The sequence below is a fragment of the Triticum aestivum genome, chromosome 3B (genome assembly GCF_018294505.1).
Source record: "Triticum aestivum cultivar Chinese Spring chromosome 3B, IWGSC CS RefSeq v2.1, whole genome shotgun sequence".
Lineage (NCBI taxonomy): Eukaryota > Viridiplantae > Streptophyta > Magnoliopsida > Poales > Poaceae > Triticum > Triticum aestivum.
The window spans coordinates 147,492,016-147,515,633 of NC_057801.1; the positions used below are offsets into that span (position 1 = coordinate 147,492,016).

At 45.7% G+C, this 23,618-nt stretch overlaps 1 protein-coding gene and 1 pseudogene across 1 annotated transcript in view; both read left to right on the top strand.

The window, feature by feature from the left end:
• Window positions 1–15,918: 15,918 nt before the first annotated feature.
• LOC123067406 (palmitoyltransferase akr1-like) overlaps window positions 15,919–23,618 on the top strand; it is a 43,921-nt gene continuing 36,221 nt past the window's right edge. The window contains exons 1-3 of the mRNA XM_044490211.1: window positions 15,919–18,547; window positions 18,652–18,783; window positions 18,919–19,058. Of these exons, the coding sequence (XP_044346146.1) occupies window positions 18,349–18,547; window positions 18,652–18,783; window positions 18,919–19,058 (471 nt within the window). The 5' untranslated portion in view covers window positions 15,919–18,348. The remainder of the gene's footprint in view (window positions 18,548–18,651; window positions 18,784–18,918; window positions 19,059–23,618) is intronic.
• Window positions 20,195–22,122, top strand: LOC123069084 (uncharacterized; annotated as a pseudogene).

The window sequence follows — 23,618 nt, forward strand, 5'->3', positions numbered from 1 at the left end:
CAACACATCGGCCGCCATATTGGCTTCTCTAGGACAATGTTTAAAAACAATAAAACTAAAATTACGAGCTAAGAAAGTACCTTATTCATAGATTGCCGCCGCATGTTCGAGGAAGTTCCCGCCGTTTTGCATAACATCAATCACCTCCATGCAGTCCGCTTCGACATAAAGTTTGTTGCAACCCGTATCATTAGCAAGTAACAACCCATTTCTCAGAGCCCTTGCTTCTGCCGTCGCCGCATCCTCCACAAAGGGAATGTCCCCGCACGAAGCAGCTATAAAATTTCCCATGTCATCTCGCAGGATAGCTCATGTACTCCCAGAGCCGTTGTCCATCTCAAATCCCGCGTCGACGTTCAATTTTATAATTCCCTTAGGTGGCCTCTCACTAGTAGAAAACAGGGCATTTGTCCTGGTTCGTAAGGGCCTTTTGTCCCGGTTTAAGAACCGGGACAAAAAGGTCGGTACTAATGCCCTCCCCCTTTAGTCCCGGTTCTTACACGAACCGGGACAGATGGGCCTCCATGTGGCCACTGCGGGCAGCCCAGGCAAGGGGGCCTTTGGTCCCGGTTGGTGACATGAACTGGGACCAAAAGGCTTCCACGCGTCAGCAGCTGGCTGGAGCTGAGGTTTTTCTTTAAAAAAAGTGACTGGTTTAGGGGTTTGGGGGGTTAATTTAGGTTGTTATTAGCTAGCTAATAGAGAGAAGTGTCCTCTCTTATATCTTCGTTCTTGGTTTACCAACGCTACTGCTATATGTTCATTTCACCCGCTGATATATAATAACTCATGCTCGCATCATACATCATCATATATAATAACAAGTCCTACTAATCATGCATCATCATACAACTTCTACTCGTTATTAATAACAAGTCATACGATCCTCATCCTCATAGTCATTGAACCCAACCCTACATAATTGTTCTTAGCACATGATCATCAGTATCAGATAGGACCTAAACACCCTTAAGGTAAAATAACATAAAACAATATAGACCCTGACTCTCCATTATGAAGAATGGAGATCATCCTGTCTCCAATTCTTGCTCTTCGCTTTCTTTTGCTTCCAAGAAGCTCCTTACGACTGTCCATACATTTTTTCCATTCTTTGATTGTCATGTCTCCACTTCTTTTAGAAATCCGGTATGGACAGTTGAGATTTGTAGGATGACCTGGTTGTATGTTCAAAACATCAAGGCGACCGTGCGTATACATCAGATGAGGCACACAATCATTCGGGATTATCTGTTGAAAAACATAGTAATAACTTCGTAGTTAGCAATGATGTACTAGTTTTAGAAGTATGCAAAAAGATGCACGGATGTCGTAATAGTAAAAAATCTTACCAGGGTATCTCCATGGTAGTTACCGTAGTTCAACACGTGCACTAGTGGCACGTATTGACCATAATGTTGAGGAGTTCGATTGTAGATATTGTAATTCTCAAGATCAGTACAAAATGCGATCAGATGATTTTTCTCCTTATAAGTTAATTCGGAGCCATCGGTGTAGTGGGTTTTGTCTACCATCTTCCGCACATTCTTTGAAGAATGAAAATAAGCTGTCAATGGAAATAAGCTGTCAACTATTTTAAAATAAACAATATAAATTACTTAATAACTATGTTTGAGAAGCTCACATGAGGGAAGAATTGGAAGTGTATCCACAAGGACCCAAATGTCCATATTGTCTTGCTCGATTGTAGGATCACCAAGATCCATGGTGACAAGCATACCCTCATCAAAATCATACATCTTGCAAAGTGCTTCCCAATTTTTGCAACTAAAATGGGTTACACTCTCAGCATTGTACAGCTTTACTTCAAAATCCACATCATGATGGGTCCTTAGGTGATTTTTTTGGTTTCCATACTTTCATGGTCTTCAAAACCCATCCTCTCCAAGACACAGCGTCTTGCATAGCATTGGATAAGCTAGTCGAATTAGAAAAGATGAAAAATACACGTTAAAATAGTTGAAGTCGTGCTTAATTACGAAAAAAATATTGTCGTCGTTGCGTACCGTATGAACATCGAAGGTCTCCTCGAGCTTAATGCTGAAGCGCCGATCTTCGTCCAGCTCAAGGAACCTGTCGCATATACCTCGGTCATCGTGGCACCAGTCGCACTCCCCCGGGCGGTTTTCGTCGTCCGAGTACGACATTTCCGTCCTATGTTTATAATTCAAATATTAAACTTGTACAATTAAATATATATACTAAAAAAACATAGATCATTATTATTAATCACGGGTTGACTATCGATGATGATAGCTCCTCCTTTCATTCCTGAGTGCATTATTACACCAAATTGTCTAGCACACGGGAATGAAGGAGAAGCTACCCCCACGACGGCGTGGATGATGGAGGCGGCTCCTAGATTTCTGCATAGAGTGCTTTTCAATTTTAGCATTCAAAATAGGAGTACTTTTCCAATATGAGCATTCAATAAGCAAATCCAAACCGTAAAATAAATTAGTATTCAAATTAGCATGCATTCAATTATAACCAAAAGTACATCATCTTTTGTGTTCGTACATCGTCGAATATTATCACTAATACTCCTCGAATACTATCATACATATAGCATCGCTAATACAGCTAGAACCGTAGCGCCCGACGGGTATCGTCGTGGGCGGTGGACACCCAAAGATAAAGAACTATACCAGGATCATAGCTCCAGTGAGATCCCTGAAGAACCTGCCAGGTATTGTCAAACTTGCCCTCCAACACAACCATATAGCGACGGATGTGCTCGTCCTCTTCGCTGACACGGTGACGTACCATCTCCGCGGTGTCCGGAAGCCTCGGCACCGTCACTGACCCACAAGACCACCACCAAACAAGGATCGGGTCAACAACGGGCTGGCTCCTCACAACCTATGTCCCCCGGAAGGTAGCACCTCCCAATACCAGCCCGGCGGAGCCTAGTCCCGGACATGGCCCTGATCAAACAGGCCTCCACCGCCGAGTCGACGACGAAGATGCGGGATAGGCATCATCGACGTCGATGCGGGAACTACTTCTATATATAGTAAAATAAAGTAGTTTTATTAATTAAATCAACTAGTTCAACTACTAAGCACTTACTATAAATAAATAAAGTAGTACTTACTAAAAATAAACTACTTCTATATATAGTAAAATAAAGTAGTTTATTAAATCAACTAGCTAGTTCAACTATATATTAAGTACTTACTACAAATAAAATAAAGTACTACTTACTAAAAATAAACTAGTTTAACTATAGTTCTATTATTTTTCTAACCAATTATATTAAACACTTTCTCTTCTTATTTTCCTTTTTCCTCTATTCTAAATATGAACATATTTATAAATGACTTTGATCATGCACAATTTTCCTATACATACACAATATGAACATATACATAAATTGACAAAGAAAATTCTATGAACAAAAAAATCATTAAAATTCTATGAACAAAATTAAAACAGAAAAAAATCATAAAAATTCTATGAACAGAAAAAAATTCATAAAAACACGACATATTCGATCTTTGCATATATATGAACATACAAACATGCATATCCAACAATAATATCACCAAAAAATCTATTAACAGAAAAAATCTAACACAATATGAACAAATTACACAATATGAAAAAATCTAACAGAAAAATCTATGAACTACACATCTAAATTACTACACATCTAACAAAAAAATCTATGAACTACAAAAAATCTAACAAAATCTAACTCAATTAACTACACATCTAAATTATACTACACATCTAAATTAACTACTACATCAAATTAAATTAGCAAAAAATTTGCTCACGGGATGGCGACGACGTGATGGGCGAGGCGAGGGCGATGGGCAGGGGACAACGACGGCGACGGCGACGGTGCGTGAGGGGCGGCACGGCGACGGTCGACGGTAAGGGGCGGCGCGGGGCGGGGCGGCGATGGGCAGGGGCCGGCGGCATCACGGGGCACGGGGCGCGGGGTGGGGGGCGGCGACGACATCGGGGCGGCGCGGGACGACGACGGCGACGGCGAGGCGGAAACGGGCAGCCTGGCGGCGTCGGGCGGGGAAGAACAAACTGAACCAAATTTTCACGAGTGCTGCTTATATAGGCAAAGCATTGGTCTCGGTTCGTGAGACCAACCGGGACCAATGCCCCCCTTTAGTCCTGGTTCATGCCACCAACCAGGACCAAAAGCCTCTTTTCAGCAGCCCAAAGGGCGTCGCGGCACGAAAGTTTAGTCCCACCTCGCTAGCTGAGGGAGCTTGAGAGTGGTTTATAAGCCCTAGTCCCGCTGCCCTGTCGAGCTCCTCTCAAATGCAGGCTTACGGGCCTAAACGCACTATATGTGCCTGTGGGCCTATTGGGCCTACTGCGGGCCTGAATCCTGGCCCATTGTTCAGTTTCTAGTCGTATTCAGGCCGTGGTGGCCCTTTAGGTGGCACTTTTTTATTTTTTTGTTTTATTTTTTGCTTTGAATTATTTATTTTCTTTTGATTTTTGCTTTATTTTTTATTCTTTTTTCTTTTAGCTCAGAATAATTATAATCTTTCTGTTACTCCATTAGTTTCCAAATTTGAATAATTATAATCTTTATGCAACTAAGAATATATTTGGAGTGATTCTTTTTCCTGCTATTTAATATTACTGCGTTTTATCATTATATTGAAAATCAGATTTTGTTATTTTAGTTTCTATCAAAAAAAATCTTTATGACAATTCTTTTTGCTACTAAAGTTTCTAACAAAAAATTCTTTATAATAATTATTTCTGCTTTTCATGTTTTGAACAGAAAATACTTTGATAATTTTAGTTGCATAAATTTTATATAATTTTAGTTTAAAAAATACTATAGGTTTATAAAAGCTTTTTAGTTGATTCCTTTTGCTATTAGAGTTTTATAAAAGCATTTACGTTTTCCGGTAGAAGCGCCCTCAATGCAACCGGAAGCAGTTGCGTCATAATCACGTGGCAGTCATGAGACTTTAAGTTGTGAAACTTTTTCTCTGCCATATTTATTATTCCCTTTATATTCGACGAGAAGCCAGTCGGGACCTTCATACTACGCAGGCATTCAAAGAAGATTTCCTTCTCTTCTTTGGTAAGAGCGTAGCTGGCAGGACCTTCATACTGCTTTGGAGGCATGCCGTCTTTTACGTGCAAACGCTGCAGGTCCTCCCGTGCCTTAGTTGTATCTTTTGTCTTCCCATACACGCCCAAGAAGCCTAGCAGGTTCACGTAAAGATTCTTCGTCACGTGCATCACGTTGATCGAAGAGCGGACCTCCAGGTCTTTCCAGTAGGGTAGGTCCCAGAATATAGATTTCTTCTTCCACATGGGTGCGTGTCCCTCAGCGTCACTCGGAACAACTAGTCCGCCGGTACCCTTTCCAAAGATTACGTGTAAATCATTGACCATAACAAGTATGTAATCACCGGTACGCATGGCGGGCTTCTTCCGGTGATCTGCCTCGCCTTTGAAATGTTTGCCTTTCTTTTGACATTGATGGTTGGTCGGAAGAAATTGACGATGGCCCAGGTACACATTCTTTCTGCAGCTTCCCAGGTATATACTTTCGGTGTCAGCTAAACAGTGCGTGCATGCGTGGTATCTCTTGTTTGTCTGTCCTGAAAGGTTACTGAGAGCGGGCCAATCGTTGATGGTTACAAACAGCAATGTGTGCAGGTTAAATTCCTCCTGTCTGTGCTCATCCCACACACGTACACCGTTTCCATTTCACAGCTGTAAAATTTCTTCAACTAATGGCCTTAGGTACACATCAATGTCGTTGCCGGGTTGCTTAGGGCCTTGGATGAGAATTGACATCATAATGAACTTCCGCTTCATGCACATCCAAGGAGGAAGGTTATACATACATAGAGTCACGGGTCAGGTGCTGTGATTGCTACTCTGTTTCCCGAAAGGATTAATGACATCCGCGCTTAAACCAAACCATACATTCCTTGGGTCATGTGCAAACTCAGCCCAGTACTCTCTCAATTTTTCTCCACTGCGACCCGTCAGCGGGTGCTCTCAACTTCCCGTCTTTCTTACGGTCCTCACTGTGCCATCGCATCAACTTGGCATGCTCTTTGTTTCTGAACAGTCGTTTCAACCGTGGTATTATAGGAGCATACCACATCACCTTCGCAGGAACTCTCTTCCCGCGGGGCTCGCCGTCAACATCACCAGGGTCATCTCGTCTGATCTTATACCGCAATGCACCGCATACCGGGCATGCGTTCAAATCCTCGTACGCACCGTGGTAGAGGATGCAGTCATTAGAGCATGCATGTATCTTCTGCACCTCCAATCCTAGAGGGCATACGACCTTCTTTGCTGCGTACGTACTATCGGGCAATTCATTATCCTTTGGAAGCTTCTTCTTCAATATTTTCAGTAGCTTCTCAAATCCTTTGTCAGGCACAACATTCTCTACCTTCCACTGCAGGAATTCCAGTACGGTACCCAGCTTTGTGTTGCCATCTTTGCAATTGGGGTACAACCCTTTTTTGTGATCCTCTAACATGCAATCGAATTTCAGCTTCTCCTTTTGACTTTCGCATTGCGTCCTTGCATCGACAATGACCCGATGGAGATCATCATCCGGCACATCGTCTGGTTCCTCTTGATCTTCAGCAGCTTCCCCCGTTGCAGCATCATCGGTGAAAGATCGTGGATGTCGCCTAGAGGGGGGGGGGGGTGAATAGGCGTTTTAAAATAATTACGGTTTAGGCTTGAACAAATGCGGAATAAATCTAGCAGTTAATTTGTCAAGCACAAAACCTAAAACAACTAGGTTCACCTATGTGCACCAACAACTTATGCTAAGCAACATAAGCAACTATGTGATAGCAAGATATATGAGAAAGAACAATATGGCTATCACAAAGTAAAGTGCATAAGTAAAGGGCTCGGGTAAGAGATAATCGAGGCACGCGGAGACGACGATGCATCCCGAAGTTCACACCCTTGCGGATGCTAATCTCCGTTTGGAGCGGTGTGGAGGCACAATGCTCCCCAAGAAGCCACTAGGGCCACCGTAATCTCCTCACGCCCTCGCACAATGCAAGATGCCGTGATTCCACTAAGGGACCCTTGAGGACGGTCACCGAACCCGTACAAATGGCAACCCTTTGGGGAGGTCACCGGACCCGTACACTTTGGCAACCCTTGGGGGCGGTCACCGGTACCCGTCAAATTGCTCGGGGCGATCTCCACAACCTAATTGGAGACCCCGACGCTTGCCCGGAGCTTTACACCACAATGATTGAGCTCCGAACACCACCAACCGTCTAGGGCGCCCAAGCACCCAAGAGGAACAAGCTCAAGGGCACCAAGCACCCAAGAGTAATAAGCTTCTCAACTTGTAACTTCCACGTATCACGTGGAGAACTCAAACCGATGCACCAAATGCAATGGCAAGGGCACACGGAGTGCCCAAGTCCTTCTCTCCCAAATCCCACCAAAGCAACTAATGCTAGGGAGGAAAATGAGAGGAAGAACGAAAGAAGAACACGAAGAACTCCAAGATCTAGATCCAAGGGGTTCCCCTCACTTAGAGGAGAAAGTGATTGGTGGAAACGTGGATCTAGATCTCCTCTCTCTTTTCCCTCAAGAACTAGCAAGAATCATTGGAGGGATTGAGAGTTAGCAAGCTCGAAGAAGGTCAACAATGGGGGAAGAACACGAGCTCAAGGGATAAGGTTCATTGGGGAAGAAGACCCCCTTTTATAGGAGGGGGAAAAACCAACCGTTACCCCCTACCAGTCCCGCAGAGAGCGGTACTACCGCTAGGCCAGCGGTACTACCGCTTAACAGCCTAAGCGGTACTACCGCTCCTCCTTCGCGGTACTACCGCTCCAGAGCGGTACTACCGCCACTCCTGCCGCGGCTGGTACCGGAAAGTCCGACACAAAAAACGAGCCCTCGAATCGAGGCGGCACTAGCACGAAATCGCAGCAGTACTACGGCTGGGGCTACAAGCGGTACTACTGCTGTGGAGCGGTACTGCCGCTTATAGCACCCAAGTGGTACTACCGCTCCGGCCCGTGGTACTACCGCTCAGACCAGAGCAGGGAGAAAAACAGAAAAGCCATAACTTCTTCATATGAGCTCCGAATTGAGCAAACTCAAGCTTGTTGGATACAAGACAACGAGTAGCATCAAACAAAGGAGTGAAACCTCCAACAGAGAAGAACCGGCATACCCTCCAACATCGAAAACATCATAGAAGAAGCAAGTGAACTCCGTTTTTGATGAACTCGAGCTTGTCATAAAAATGACCATAAGCTCCAAATCTCACAAGGAGAAGAACCAAACAAGAACCAATAAAGATGATGCAAGGATGCAATGGTTTGAGCTCTCTACGAACGATATGATCAAGCAACTCATCGAGAGCCCCCCTTGATAGTACGACAATCGATCTTATAACCCGGTCTCCCACAACTACCGTGAGACTGGTAAAAAAGAAAACCTATCAAGGGCAAACCTTTGCCTTGCACATGATCCACTTGAGCTAGATGATGACGATCTTCTCCTCCTCAAGATGGACCACCTTTCTTGATTGCATTGGCTCGATGAAGACTAGTAGATTGCTCCCCATACTCCACTATGGGTGAGCCACTCTTCTGCACATCTTCACAAGTCCATTGTCGCCACAATGGACGGCAAGCTTCAAGCATATGATCTCTTCATGATGATCCTACTTGAACTTGCACACCGCAACCTAACCCCACAAAGAACTCTCACGAAGACCATGGGTTAGTACACAAAGCGTAATTGACCATGCTTACCATACCATGGGATCACTTGATCCCTCTCGGTACATCTTCTATGCTTTGTCTATTGATCAACTTGATTCATTCTTTGACTTAGTCTTGATCAAGCTTGAGTCTTTCCAACTCTCTTCGTTTGGATGATGTCTTGAAGGTAAACATGAATGATCACACACTCTTCTTCTTCAAGACATGCTTGCTATAAGCTCAATACTCATAAGACCAATCTTTGAATGATTCCTTAATAGCACCTTGGTCATCACAAACTCTCCTTGAAACCAACAAATGGACTCCAAGAAAAGCCTATGGACAAACCCTTCAAATATAACTCAAGGCAACCATTAGTCCATAGAGATTGTCATCAATTGCCAAAACCAAACATGGGGGCGCCGCATGTTCTTTCAATCGGGCACATTGTCTGGTTCCTCTTGATCTTCAACAGCCCCCCCCCCGTTGCAGCATCACCGTATTCAGGGGGCACATAGTTGTCATCGTCCTCTTCTTCTTCGCCGTCTTCCATCATAACCCCTATTTTTTCGTGCCTCGTCCAAACATTATAGTGCGGCATGAAACCCTTGTAAAGCAGGTGGGTGTGAAGGATTTTCCGGTCAGAGTAAGACTTCGTATTCCCACATTTAGTACATGGACAACACATAAAACCATTCTGCTTGTTTACCTCAGCCACTTCAAGAAAATTATGCATGCCCTTAATGTACTCGGAGGTGTGTCTGTCACCATACATCCATTGCCGGTTCATCTCCGTGCATTATATATAATTATGTGTGTCAAAAGTAAGAAAATCAGACAAATATCCACCTAAAGTAAGAAAATCAGACAAGTATCAGAAATAAGATAAGAACAAGAGGCTCACCACGGTGGTGCCGGCAACGAGATCAGCGCGGGCGATCAACGACGGTGAACACGGGGACAGGGCGTGACGGACCGCTAAATCTAGAAAAATCCCGAAAAAAATGGAGCTCCGAGGTCGAGCTTCGAGAGGAGAAAGCTTAACTAGTGTGGCTCGGGCATTTCATCGAACACCTCATGTGCATAGGAGGTGAACTAGAGCACCCAAATGCCCTCTCCTCGCCAGATTGAAAAAACAGAGCACTGGAGTGCTCTGCTGCGGCAGTGGGTATATATAGGCAAGTTATTTGTCCCGGTTCATGGCATGAACCGGGACTAAAGCACCCCCTGCTGTCCCGGTTCAAGCCACGAACCAGGACCAATGGTTGTGGGCCAGGAGCGAGGACCATTGGTCCCGGTTCGTGGCTTGAACCGGGACAAATGGTTCCACACGAACCGGGACCAATGCCCACGAGGCCCCGGCCGCCCCCCGGGCTCACGAACCGGGTCTAATACCTCCCGAACCGGGTCTAAAACCGGGACTAATGGGCTGGCCAGGCCCGAACGGTAGCCCTGTTTTCTACTAGTGTCTCCCAGCCGTGCCTCCTGATCTTTGTGTTCTTATTTCTAGCTCTCATGAAATTTTTAGCTAGAGCCGCAATAGCCTGCGCTGATCTGGACGGGTCCTGTAGAAACTCCTGTGGGTGTAGGGGCGATGCTCCCACCGCACATACCATACAGTGGTTGCCGGCAATGCATTGTGTTGGACTCCCGCCACCGTTGCCTGTAGTCTGCTCTTGGACAGAAACATGTCAGCTAGTACTGATCCTCCCTCACGTTGTGAAGTACATACCTCAGCCACCAATTGTCCTAGACCCAGGATGCGCCACACATCTTGTACTCATGGGCATAAGAATAGGGCATGTTTAATACTCTCACAATCGATACTGCACATAGGACATTGCAAACTCGTGATCATATGTCTATTTGCTAGAAACCCCAGACAAGGGATGGCTCCAAGTAAGGCTCTCCACACATGAATCTTTATCTTGGCTGGTACACTTAATTTCCAAATGGTACTCCAAATAGGACTAGTACTTTAGGATTGAACTGAGTTTGTCATTCTCAACTTTCGTCCATGTTGGTGTTCCCACTCTTCATGCTAAGCTGACCGTACAGAAAAAATATCGTTCTTATTGCAGTGCCAAGAGACAAAATCATTCATCATACCTATAGCCAGAGGTATATTCAGAATATCATAGGATAGGATTTCTATAGAAAAATTCCTTTAGAGCCTTTTTGTTTGTAGGAATAATATCCTATTTCCATGGAGGAACTCTTTCTATCCTTTTACATTTCATATAAAAATAAACATTAATCTAGACCCAATGAGGAAAAAAAAATAAAATATACATCAAAGGGCATCTTCTTTCATATTCGTACTCATAGAATTTAAGATGCATATCATCTAATACCCTATGACTTTTTTATTTCTATGATTTTTCTAACCTACAAACAAAGGAGGCCTAAAGAGATGTGATTTGCTCGAGCCACCGGATAGTGCAGCGTCCACGGTTTCTCAGCGCCATTTCCGTGGAAGGTGCAGTCCTCGCTGCAGCTTTTCGCTCGTCCTTGTTCTACACGTGTCACCCCTACATTGGCTCACCTCATCCACCCTCGCAAGAAACCTCTGCACCCGCTACCGGCTACTCGCCAACCTTCCCCGAGAACAAGTAGTCTGTGTGGACCAGGTCTTTGTCCGAGCAACTGAGCGGTGGTGCGCGCGGGGCCACAAGTCACTAGACAGCGCTAGCTCCGGTGCACCAACACCGGACTCATTCAGCCAACCACGCCGTCGCCATCACCGCCAAGTTAACGAGGCAAACCAAAGCGGCAGGCCGAAACTGGAAGCCCCCAACCCAAACCCCTCCCCACCGCGGCGCAGGGTTCTCCGTCTCGTCGCTGCCGCCTCTGGGGAGCTTCCACTCCGCCGGGGCTGGGCCATGGCGGCGCCGTTTGTCTTCCTCCGCCCCACCGTCGAGGACGACGGCATCGGTGCGTCCAGCCTCCGCTTCCCGACCCTCTCGATTTGCTCCCAAGTTCGCCCCTCCCTCTCTTTGAACCCTGGCTGCGTTTCTGACGGCGATCGCGCGCGCGCGCGTGTGCAGGTGAGAAGGCTCTCATGAAGGCGGCCCACGACGGCAACCTCGGCCGCCTCAAGCGTACTATTCTACTCTTCTCCGGTTCATCAACCCTGCTGCTCTGGTTCTCCTTGCTTCGATTCTAGTCTGGCGACGCTTGATTGGTTACGTCATGCGTGTGCTGCGTTCGCGAGGTCGGAGTGTCAGGACCTGAGTTGCAGTAAAGTTCAGTTTCAGCATTCGGTTCAGTTAACGCGTCACCAACGGCCAGGATCGCTCCTCTGCTTAGCAGCGTCACGGGCCATTAGATCCTTACTGTATCGTTTCTAGTAGTTACTATTCCACTTCACCGTCTTGCCGGTAAAAGTTTCCCTTATATAACAGCCAGGGTGTGGCTGGTCAAGCATTCTATTCTCTCTGGATTGCCTGATGGCTTCACATATACGCTAGCTCGTTTACATACATTCAATAAAGTAGATCTGAGAGACTCATTCCTCTCCGTTTATACAATCCCCTTTGCGATTTCTCTCTAGATCATGGCTAGTTCCTGACAAAGTGGTAATCAGAGCTAGAGATCCTCGGCGGCAGCGCAATTCCGAGGGCAATTTTCTCCGATGGGCGATTCCCACCCTTCTTCGTGATCGGCGGCGGAGTTCAGTGGGTGGCGTTGGCGGCGGGGTGGTGGTGATCGGCGACGGTGTGGAGGTGTTGGTGGCGGTGAAATTTGGGCGCAGGTCTGTCGAGCGGAATCGGTTGCTCGGGCACACTGCTTGACCAGTAAAATCCCGAGTTCCTGCACAGTCTGTGCGCTACGGTGGCGTGGATCATGGCGGCGGCAGGATCAGAGGGACGGGAAGGGTTGCTGGAGTTCCAGTGTTAAAATTCCTCACCCAATCCTCTGATCGAAGGAGATGGGGCATGCAAAGGCAATTGACGAGGCGGATCTGCAAGAGATCATGGCACTGCGTGATGATTTTGGCGCTCTGCAGCAGGATAATGTTCAGATGCGGTCCGAGATGTCAAAATTACAGGGGGAGGTGCTGTCCATGAGTGCTAAACAAGGAGAAATCTCCAAGCAGGTTGGAGGGGTTATGGACCTCAACAAACAACTGTCTACCATCAGTTCAGTGCTGCAATCGCTAGTAAAAACCACAATAACACTTACTCAGAGTGAAATGCCCTCCACCTCTCGTCAAGTTCCCAAGTCCCCAACGCTGCAGCAAGAAAACATTCAGGATCAGCTGACCAGAATAGAATAGCTGCGGAAGCAATTGGATCTTGAAAGAGAAAAATCAAAACAGATGGAAGATCAATTGCAAAATCTGCCCCCAATAAGAACTAGCAGAACACAAGCACCTCCAGGGTTTGCAAACGCAATCAGGACAGATTTTAGCCAAAATGTCAGTACACCATTAACTGCAAGAGATCGTGTGCCCACTCCAGCCTTCAACAAATTTTATCAACAGAATAGAGAGAGGCAAATGTGGCAGGGTTATCACAAAACCTATGAACAAGAGATGCAAGCTCAGTTCATGAGATCATTAACAAAAGGACCAAAACTGGACTTTCCAAGGTTTTCGGGCGATGATCCAGTGGGGTGGATTAGGCAATGCAACAAGTACTTTCAAATGTCAGCAGCTCCTGAAGAGTACAAGGTGTCCCTAGCACAAATGTATGTGGTGGATGAAGCTGATGTGTGGCTTAGACGTTCTGGGTTACTGAAGAAACAATTATCCTGGAAGCAGTTTGGAGCTGAAGTGATAAAAAGGTTTTCTGACACAGGATCCTATGACTTAACTGAAAAATTCAACTCAGTTAAATAGCTGAACAGCTCAGTGTCAGAATACACTAAGTTTTTTGAAGATCTCATGGCTGATGTCCAGGAAGAAACCTGAGCTAGGGGAACAGTGGTTTGTCAGGTGTTATGTTAATGGATTAAGAGATGGGATAAAATTTCAACTCAGGCCTCTCAGGCCTCAAACACTTACAGATGCTTATTGTTTGGCTAGAGATATTGAACCTTGCCACCCTCCCATAAGTGTAGCACCAAAGAAGCAAGGAGTCCCATACAACAATGTTTACCAGAAGTCTAGCTGGCATTCCCAAGCAAAGCAGAGCACCCCTTTGCAACAGCAGTCACTACCTGTCAGACAAGTAGAAGCCCCTGTTACTAACACTCAAAAAGTGAGAAAAGTGGGGGAATGCTGGCGATGTGGGGACAGGTGGGTGCATGGACACAAGTGCAGACTAATACCAAATGTCCATATGTTGCAACAGGAGGAGGGGAGCAGCAACAAGAAGAAATAGAGGAAGGAACACAACATGAACAAATGGAAACTAATGAACAAGAAGAGCAAGTCATGTTTCTCTCTGCTCATGCTATGGGCCAACAATTGGCAGTGCCCACACCAACAATCATTATACACATCAATGGCAAACGAGCAGTTGCTCTTCTGGATTCGGGCAGTACAACTTCCTTTATAAATCCACAATTTGCAGCTAAAGCTAATTGCAACATATTGCCAGTGAAACCAAGAGCCATTGCTGTAGCAGGTGGTGCAAAGTTAATATCTGCATCTGTAGTTCCAAAGTGTGAGTTCATAGTTGCTAAAACAAAGATGTCACACAACTTCAGAACTCTAGACCTGCCTACCCATGATGTAATCTTGGGGTATGACTGGTTTACAACAGTTAGTCCTGTGGCTTTTGACATTCCCCAGCAACAATTCAGTTTCACACAACAGAGGCAACAGTCAATATCTACAGCTATCTTCACAAACCCTCAAACCACTAAGGAAGTTCAAGCAGAGGATGTGAAGAAGCTCATGGGTAAAGGAGCAGAGGTATTCTTATTGCAAGTGCACAATATACTTATGGAAGCTCCAGAAGGAACCAAAACTCCTCCACAAATACAATAACTGCTCTTGAAATATGCTGATTTGTTTGAGGAGCCCACTGAACTTCCACCTCATAGGGCACTGGATCACAAAATTCCTTTGATTCCAGGGGCAAATCCTCCACAACTGAGACCTTACAGAGTTCCACAACATCAAAAGAAAGAAATGGAAGAGCAAATAAAAAAGTTATTGGCTAAACACTTGATCAGGCACAGCCAAAGTCCTTATGCTGCTCCAATCCTGCTGGTTAAGAAGAAGGATAGCTCTATGAGGTTATGCACTAATTTCAGAAAACTAAATTCCCTGACAGTCAAGAATAAAATTCCCTATACTAGTAATAGAGGATTTATTGGATGAATTGCATGGAGCAAAGTATTTCTCTAAGTTGGATTTGAGATCTGGTTATCACCAGATAAGAATGCACCCAGATGATATACACAAGACTGCCTTCAGGACCTTTTGGGGGCATTTTGAGTACTTAGTCATGCCTTTTGGGCTGTCTAATGCTCCTGGCACATTCCAAGAACTGATGAATACAATATTTGCTCCCTATTTGAGAAAGTTTGTGTTGATGTTTTTTGATGATATCCTCATCTACAGCAAAGACCTCAAAGAGCACCTGGAACATGTCCAAATGGTTTTACAAGTGTTGAAGGACCATAAGTTGTTTGCAAACATGTCCAAGTGCAGCTTTGTAGTGCAAAAAGTGGAGTATCTAGGACATGTGATTTCTGAGAAGGGAGTAGCTACTGATCCACAAAAGATTGCAGCAATTGCTGATTGGCCAACTCCTAACACAGTCACAAAGTTGAGAATCTTCTTGGGTTTGGCTGGGTATTATAGAAGGTTTATTAAAGATTATGGCCTTATTTGTAGGCCACTACATGACCTTCTAAAGAAAGGACAGTTCCAATGGACCCTAGTGCAGGACAAGGCCTTCTGTACACTGAAACAAGCATTAACTACAACTCCAGTTCTGGCACTACCAAATTTCAGTCAACCATTTGTATTGGAAACTGATGCATCAGGAAAGGGCACTGGGGAAGTTCTCATGCAGGGAGGAAGACCCATATCTTATTACAGCTCTGCTCTGTGTCCAAGAAATGCAGCTCTCTCTACTTATGAAAAAGAAGCTCTAGCTATTTTGGAAGCATTAAAGAGGTGGAGGCACTATTTGCTGGGCAATGAGCTGGTGCTCAAAACTGATCAACAATCCTTAAAGTTCATCACATATCAGAAAATAACAGAGGGAGTATAACACAAGTTGATGATGAAACTCTTAGAATTCAATTTCACTATCCAGTACAAGAAAGGAGTGCAAAACAAAGTTGCAGATGCTTTGTCTAGACTATTGCCAAGTTGTTTCACCCTATCTGCTGTGACTCCTACATGGGCAGAAGATCTAGTGGAAAGTTATAAGGAGGATCCACAGTCTCAACAGTTACTGGAAAAGTTGTTAGTGCAAAAACAGGATAATTCTTCAGATTACAGCCTACATTCTGGGATCATGAGATTCAAGGGCAAGCTATGGGTTGGCAAGTCTGCAGAGTTAAGAAAGAAACTAATGTATGCTCTTCATAATTCTCCTATTGGAGGCCACTCAGGAGTGAGAGCTACATATAACAGGGTGAAGAACATCTTTTTCTGGCCAGGACTTAAACAAGATGTAGAGGCTTTTATTGCAGCTTGTCCTATTTGTCAACGAGCAAAACATGAGAATTGCTTGCAACCTGGCCTGCTGGACCCCCTCCCTGTTGCAGACATGGCTTAGCAACACATATCTCTGGACTTTGTGGAAGGCCTACCAAAATCCAAGGGCAAGGATGTTATTATGGTGGTGGTCGATAGATTCACGAAATACAGTCATTTCATTCCCATGTCCCACCCTTATTCAGTTCTCTCCGTGGCTCAAAAGTTTGTGCACAACATCATAAGATTGCATGGTCCTCCTAAGCTCATTATCTCTGACAGAGATAGAATTTTTACCAGCAAACTGGGGAAAGACATTTTTACTGCCCTCAAGGTGGAACTCAGATTCAGCACGACCTACCATCTTCAAACGGATGGCCAGACAGAGCGGGTGAACCAGTGTTTGGAAACATACCTGCGTTGTATGACAACTGATCAACCTACCAAGTGGATGTCATGGCTGTCTCTGGCAGAATATTGGTATAATTCCACTTATCACACGGCTTTGAAAATGTCTCCATTTCAAGCCCTGTATGGATTTCCACCTCCACTCATATCTGAATTAGCAATTCCTGGACCAGATGATGAGGAAGCACAAGATTTCTTGACAGCTAAACAGCAAATGTTAGAGCAGTTGAAAGAGAATTTGTGCAAGGCTCAGAACAGAATGAAGCGTTATGCAGATCTCAGACGAGTGGAGAGAAGTTTCCAGGTGGGGGACATGGTTTACTTGAAGATGGCACCTTATAGATTGGCAGCATTTGGCTTTCGAGGAGCTCTTAAGTTGCAGAACAAGTATTATGGCCCTTTTCTCATAACACAAAAGATAGGGAACTCTGCTTACAAATTGCAATTTCCTAGCAACGTTCAGATAAACCCGGTCTTTCATGTCAGCCAGCTCAAAAAACATATTGGACAAAAGGCGATTCCGAGCCCCAATCTTCCAATGGTCAATGCAGATGGCACGATCAAAACGGGCCCGGCCGCAGTTCTACAAGTCAGGCAAATTCCACGCAACAATGCACCAGTGGTTCAGTGGCAAATCCAATGGGAAAATCTGTCACCGGACGACGCGACGTGGGAGGATGCAGACTTCATCAAGTACTCATTCCTGGAGTTTTTCAGGCAAACTACTCAAGCTTGGCGCACAGCACAAGAATCGACGTGAGGACTCGTCGATGCTCAAGAAGGGGGCAATGTCAGGACCTGAGTTGCAGTAAAGTCCAGTTTCAGCATTCGGTTCAGTTAACGCGTCACCAACGGCCAGGATCGCTCCTCTGCTTAGCAGCTACATTGCTGCGTGTAACCGTCTACTCTACCGATTGCCTTCGGATTCTGTTGTGATGCTCTGATTGTCTTGATTTGGTCAGATTGTCGCTTGATTTGTTGGTACGTTTAAAACATGGGCGTTGGGTAAGCACAGATGGCCTTCTAACTAGTAAAAACAAATAGATTTGCATGAGAAGCACCTAATGGGCCGCCTGTATGACCTGGTTTCTGACTACATTTGGTTGCGTCTGTCAGTTATTTTGAGTAGTTACAGTGTGCTCTGCCTTCCAGAGTTTCAGTACAGTTTGCTCCATGTAAGCTGGCATAAAAATATAGTTATGTACTTCTCTTGAATGTTTTACTCACTAGACTTTCCTATCTGATACCTTTGTCAAAGGTTTTCTCATACTCAATCAAAAATATTTTTCTAAGTGACAGCCATGGCATATTAATTTTAGGACCGATCATCACGCTCACATGATTAGATACCATAGTAAAAAAAACGGGTTGATCAGTCTCTTGATAATGTGAGAACTAAAGATGATGCGGTACAATTGTGCATTGCGTCCTAATTTGCAGCATAGTGTGTCTTATCAAGTATTTTCACCGCATGACTCTGTCCAGCAATGTGATAGATCGGTCACTTTGACTTCCAGAGGCTCTTGTGCATTCAACATGTTTGCTTCTTTTCTTTTGGTTTTCTAACTTGTTAATTTGTCTATTCGCTTCTATAATCCTATCATGTTTACTTTTGTGAAAGATATTGTAAAGAGACTTACCAAAAGAAATGGCGACCTGTCAGCGCTTTTTTCTATCAACACGAACGGATGTAATCTGTTGCATCTCGCGGCATGCGCAGGCCATTTAGAGGTTTGCAGGTACCTAGTGGAGGAGCTTGGAGGAGATGTAAATGCTCCTGGGGTTGGGGATACAGCTCTAGGTCTTTCTCTATCCCTTTCTCCATTTTTCAATTTGGTGGCTACCATGTAAATGTTTGCCAGTATGAGATGTACGATTGTGCTAACAATGTGCCTTTTGTTACAGGTGCGACTCCATTTATGGTGTCTACTCAGTCTGCTGATGTTGCTACTGTCAAGTATTTTCTTGATCATGGTGGTGATCTTGTGAAAGCAGATGACAAAGGGCGCACAGTTCTCCACCATGCTGTGGGTATAGGTACTCCCCATGTCACACACCCTCACACTTAATTTCTGCAATCTAGTCATTGTACTGGTAATTATTTACTCTACTCCAGTCATTTGTTCAATGCATGTACCCACATGACTTATGGAATCATCTCGTTCACCACAGGATGCTGCAAGGTTACAGAGTTCCTCCTGTCAAAAGGAGTGCCTATTGACATAGACTGTGGCCGTGGAACACCACTCTTTTGGGCTGCTAATAATGAGCAGAATAAGACAGTGAAGATTTTGCTAGAGCACCATGCAAATGTATATGGCCTCTGATACTTCTTATTTCTCTTGATTCATAGTTAATTTCGACGGGAAGTTTTAAGTTTGTGCATAGTTATATGACGTGGACAAATATGTCTTAACCTGGGTCTGCTTTGGTTGCTCGGATTGATACATACTTAGATGCCGCAGTACATAATCATTTTATTAGGGACACTCAGTTGAGATTTTGAAGTGTGATTCATTTAATGGAGCAACCCATTCCAATTCTCCAACAAATCAAGCATGCTAGGTCAGAATTGCTATTGGACCTACTTACCATCTGATCCCTTCAACTACCGGACACACACCAGTTGATTATATGATGACATGCTTTTTGATACTCATATCCTTGTTCATCTCAAACGTAACCACTGAATTTATCATAACACCTGTGCTTCTTATCTTAATACAACAATGCTCTGCTTTCAGCCTAACATCATTATCAATGGTACTACTAGTCCCCTTATGAGTGCTCTTGTTTACCGTTCATTGAAGTGCATGAAGCTACTCATTAAGGTGAGTATTCTCTAGATTATTTTTCCATGCGATGTTGTGATTTGCTTACTCTATGATCTCTGCATGGAGATATCACCATGAGCATAATTCTGCACAATTCTTTTCACAGGCTGGTGCTGATGTCAATTGCAATGGTTCCATGTTGACTCCTTTGTTGCTTGCTACGATGCATGGAGGTTATACCAACTTCATTAAGCTCCTATTAAAGTCTGGAGCAGATCCTAATATTCCCGATGATGTATATGTTTTATATATTTTGTTGATATTTGTTGGCCTGGTATGCAGAATTTCACTATATTCTGTTAAGCTTATAGTGGTACTATTATTCAGCTCTTCTATATTTGTTTGACCATGTTCATGCCAACAATTTAACTATTATATTTCTAGAAGTGAATAAAAATGTCTTTACTATTCCTGTGTCCACAATCTATGACAATTAATAGTGACATCATGTCAAAAATCATTATGTCCTCAGCCAAGAGTGAACAGACGAACGTACCTTCAGTATTGTCTTCTATTTTTCATTCTTGAGCAATGCTTATTGAAATAGGGGTCTGTTAAAAAAAAATCTACCGTTGCAAGCATGTTTGCTAGTACAAATCAAACAAAATTGGACCCCAGAAGCAGGATGAACTACATTAGCTAATATATAGTGGAAAGTAGCACTATGAACAGTAATATTCAGATCATTAGTTGGGGCGATGGGGAAATCAGGGCGAACTCCATCAGCTTGGATCCATAGCAGCGGCGGCGGATCACCAACCTTTAACTCACGAGACAAAGGATGCCGATGACAGACAAGAGAAGAGGCCGTATCATCCATGGACAGGACAAATCCATGGTCTCTGCCCGCAGAAACAAAGGGATGATCTCCTTATCCGTATCAATGAAAGGCTTCAGCGGATCATGGATTTGAATTGAGCAGATTTGGATTAGGGATGGAGATGGTTGACAGAGATGGAACAGCAGCGGAAGAGGATGAACAGCAGCAGATGGCCAGGAAGATGAGCCAGGGAGGTAGATCAGAGCAGAGACTGGAACGGAGAGTGCAAGAACCAAACGGAAACAGGGGTGGAGGGCGGAGAACAGAGGAAGAAGGGGATCGGTGTCGCGCCGCCAAGTGCGATGTGGGAGCACGATCCAAGTCCTGAGTCCGGGTCCGTCTGTCGTTCGGTCATGAGTCCGGGTCCGTCTCTCGTTCGAAGGGGCAAAGGTGAACCAATATAAGTCAGACGGCAACGCGCGGCCCCCTCCAGTCTAGCTCCACCCAGCGGATCATTGGAATCCCGTTCGCGAGAAGAAGGGCGACGCCGCGCACAGAGCATGGCAATCGACCAGCAGCGCCGCGTGAAGCTGATGGTTAGCTACGGCGGGAGGATCGAGCGCGCCCAGGGTCAGCCGCCGAGGTACGTCGACGGTGAGCACCTGCTCCTCAACGTCGTCTCGTCCGTCTCCACGAGGGGCTTCCGCGACCTGCTGGCGGCGCGCGCGGGCTTCTCCGACTTCTCCCTCAAGTACTGCTACTCCGGCGAGGGGCTGGACTCGCTCTGCGACGTGGACACGGACGAGGACCTGCGGGACATGCTGGACATGCTGCTCTACCGGGATCTGCAGGTCCGGCTGTTCAACGACCAGAACACGCGCCGGTTCCGGGTCTACCTGTTCCGCGACGCCGCCGCCGCCCCGTCGCCGACCTCCCAGGCCCTCGGAAAACCAGCTCCCATGCGGCGTAGCGCGACGTCGCCGGCTCTGTTGCCGGCGAAGCCGGCCGACGTCGACGGGCGGCCCTCCCAGGGCCTGGCCGCTCCCGCTCTCTCTCCCGTGCCGCGGATCACGACTTCGCCGAATCCATTGCGCGAGACGTCGACGGCTGGCACGGCGCCCTCCAAGCCGCCGCTCGCCCCTGCTCTCGGACGGCGGATAGCGTCGTCGCCTTTGTTGACGGCAGACTCGACAAATGACACGGCTTCTTTGATCACCACTACGTCGACATCAGCAGCCAGAGCTACCCAGCATACACAACCCCACGCTGCGGCATTCCGGCCGGCAGAGCTGAGTAATCCGTTGTGCAAGACGTCGACGGCTGGCACGGCGCCCTCCAAGCCGCCGCTCGCCCCTGCTTTCGCACCGCGGATAGCGTCGTCGCCATTGTTGACGGCAGACTCGACAAATGGCGCGGCTTCTTTGATCACCATTACGTCGACATCAGCAGCCAGAGCTACCCAACATACACAACCCCACGCCGCGGCGTTCCGGCCAGCAGAGCTGAGTAATCCGGTGTGCCAGGCGGCTCCAGTATTCTTGGTGCCAGTAATGCCGCAGGTCATGATCCACCGGCCGACGATCATCCTCGTACCCGTGTTCAATTCTAAGGTGGCCATGTGCTGAGAATTGTTTGAGTCACAATCGATTATGAAAACTAGATAATACTCCGCATGTTGTTGCGGGAATAGTTTGATATATATATTTTGATGAAGTAGAAAAAATGAATTGATGTACGTATGATGTAAAATATTTATGAAATGTAAGTTGTGTAATGGTTGCATGTTCTTGTGTCTTTTTCCATTGATGGTAGCATGTTGTTGTCGCCCTTTTTACATGCATAGGTGCATGTTTGACATGGGATAGCTGCATGTTATCATGTTCATCACCTATTGTGCCTAAATATAACCTGCTCGCCATAATTCTGATTTGAGATTTTATGCGGAGACTGCTACAACACCCCCTCCTAAAACGTATAGTGGATAGTATGGTAATTTCACATTAGGTATAGAAATACCCACCCGACGCCGTACGTCCGCGCGCGACGTCATACGCCCGCCCGCGTATGCCGCACCCGTCGCTGTACGTACGCCCGCCCGCGTACCCGCACCCGTCGCCGTCGTACGCCCGCACGTCTCCACGTTGGCATCGACAGGTGTTGGAGAAAAAAAAAGACACGATAGCCGCCGACGCCCGCCGTCGAAACCCTGAACCCTAACGCATCCACGCCATCTCCACGTCGGCCCCCGTCTGCGCCAAGTCGCCGTCGCCCGGGTCGCCACCCAAACAGGCCGCCGCGCGTGCCCCGGCGCCGTTACCGTTGCCGCCACGTTCCATTCCCGTCACCCAGATGGCCGCCCACCCGCGATCTACGTCGCCGCCTCCCTCCGTGCACTACGCCTGCTACGACCAGCCATTGTCCTCACGCCGTCGACACCTTCCTCCGCCGGCCAGCAACGTCACGCCGTCATCACGTTCGTTATCGGAGGAAATGGATCCGGCTGAAATCCTCGCCGTCGTGCAAGAGGTTGGTTTGAGACATCATTGTGCTTGATGAAATAATTGTTTTAGGGATGATGTTACACGGTGTTTGATTGATCGTACAATTTTTTTAACTATGTATAGTTAGAGGAGGAGGGCGATTATGATGGCAATGATTACGGCGAGGACAACGAAACCTCGTCACTGAATATGGATGAACCTGCTGAGGAGAACTACATGAGTTTGGATGAATCTTATAGTGGCAATGTAAGTGTGATCAATGTTGATAAAAACAATAAATATGATAGACCGCACGGAAAATTTCATATTTTTTTGCATCATGCAGCGATATGACGATGATGATGATAATATGGATATAGATGATTCATTTGCTGAAAGTGCACTCCGGGTATGTTATTAATAAAATCAGAGAAGAAATAACATAATAACCATATGAGCGCTTACATGTTTTTTTGTGCAATGCGCGCAGATGGACGAGGACGGGGACTTTGTGTGGAATATTGTGGACGATGAAAGTGACAAATCGCACGTTGATGCATCTCATGATGACAGCTCCAGCAAAGTAAGTTTTGAAACTTACATCACTACATTACATATTAAAATAATAACTGACTGACATAAATGGTTTAATGCATTAATTTACAGGGAGATGTAGATGGTACAAGCAGGAATGATGAGCATGTTGGTGATGATCTGTTTAATTTTGACATCGGATTTGATGAATATCAGCAAGAATCATTGGACATGCATTGGAAGGTCATGTGGAAGACGTTCAAG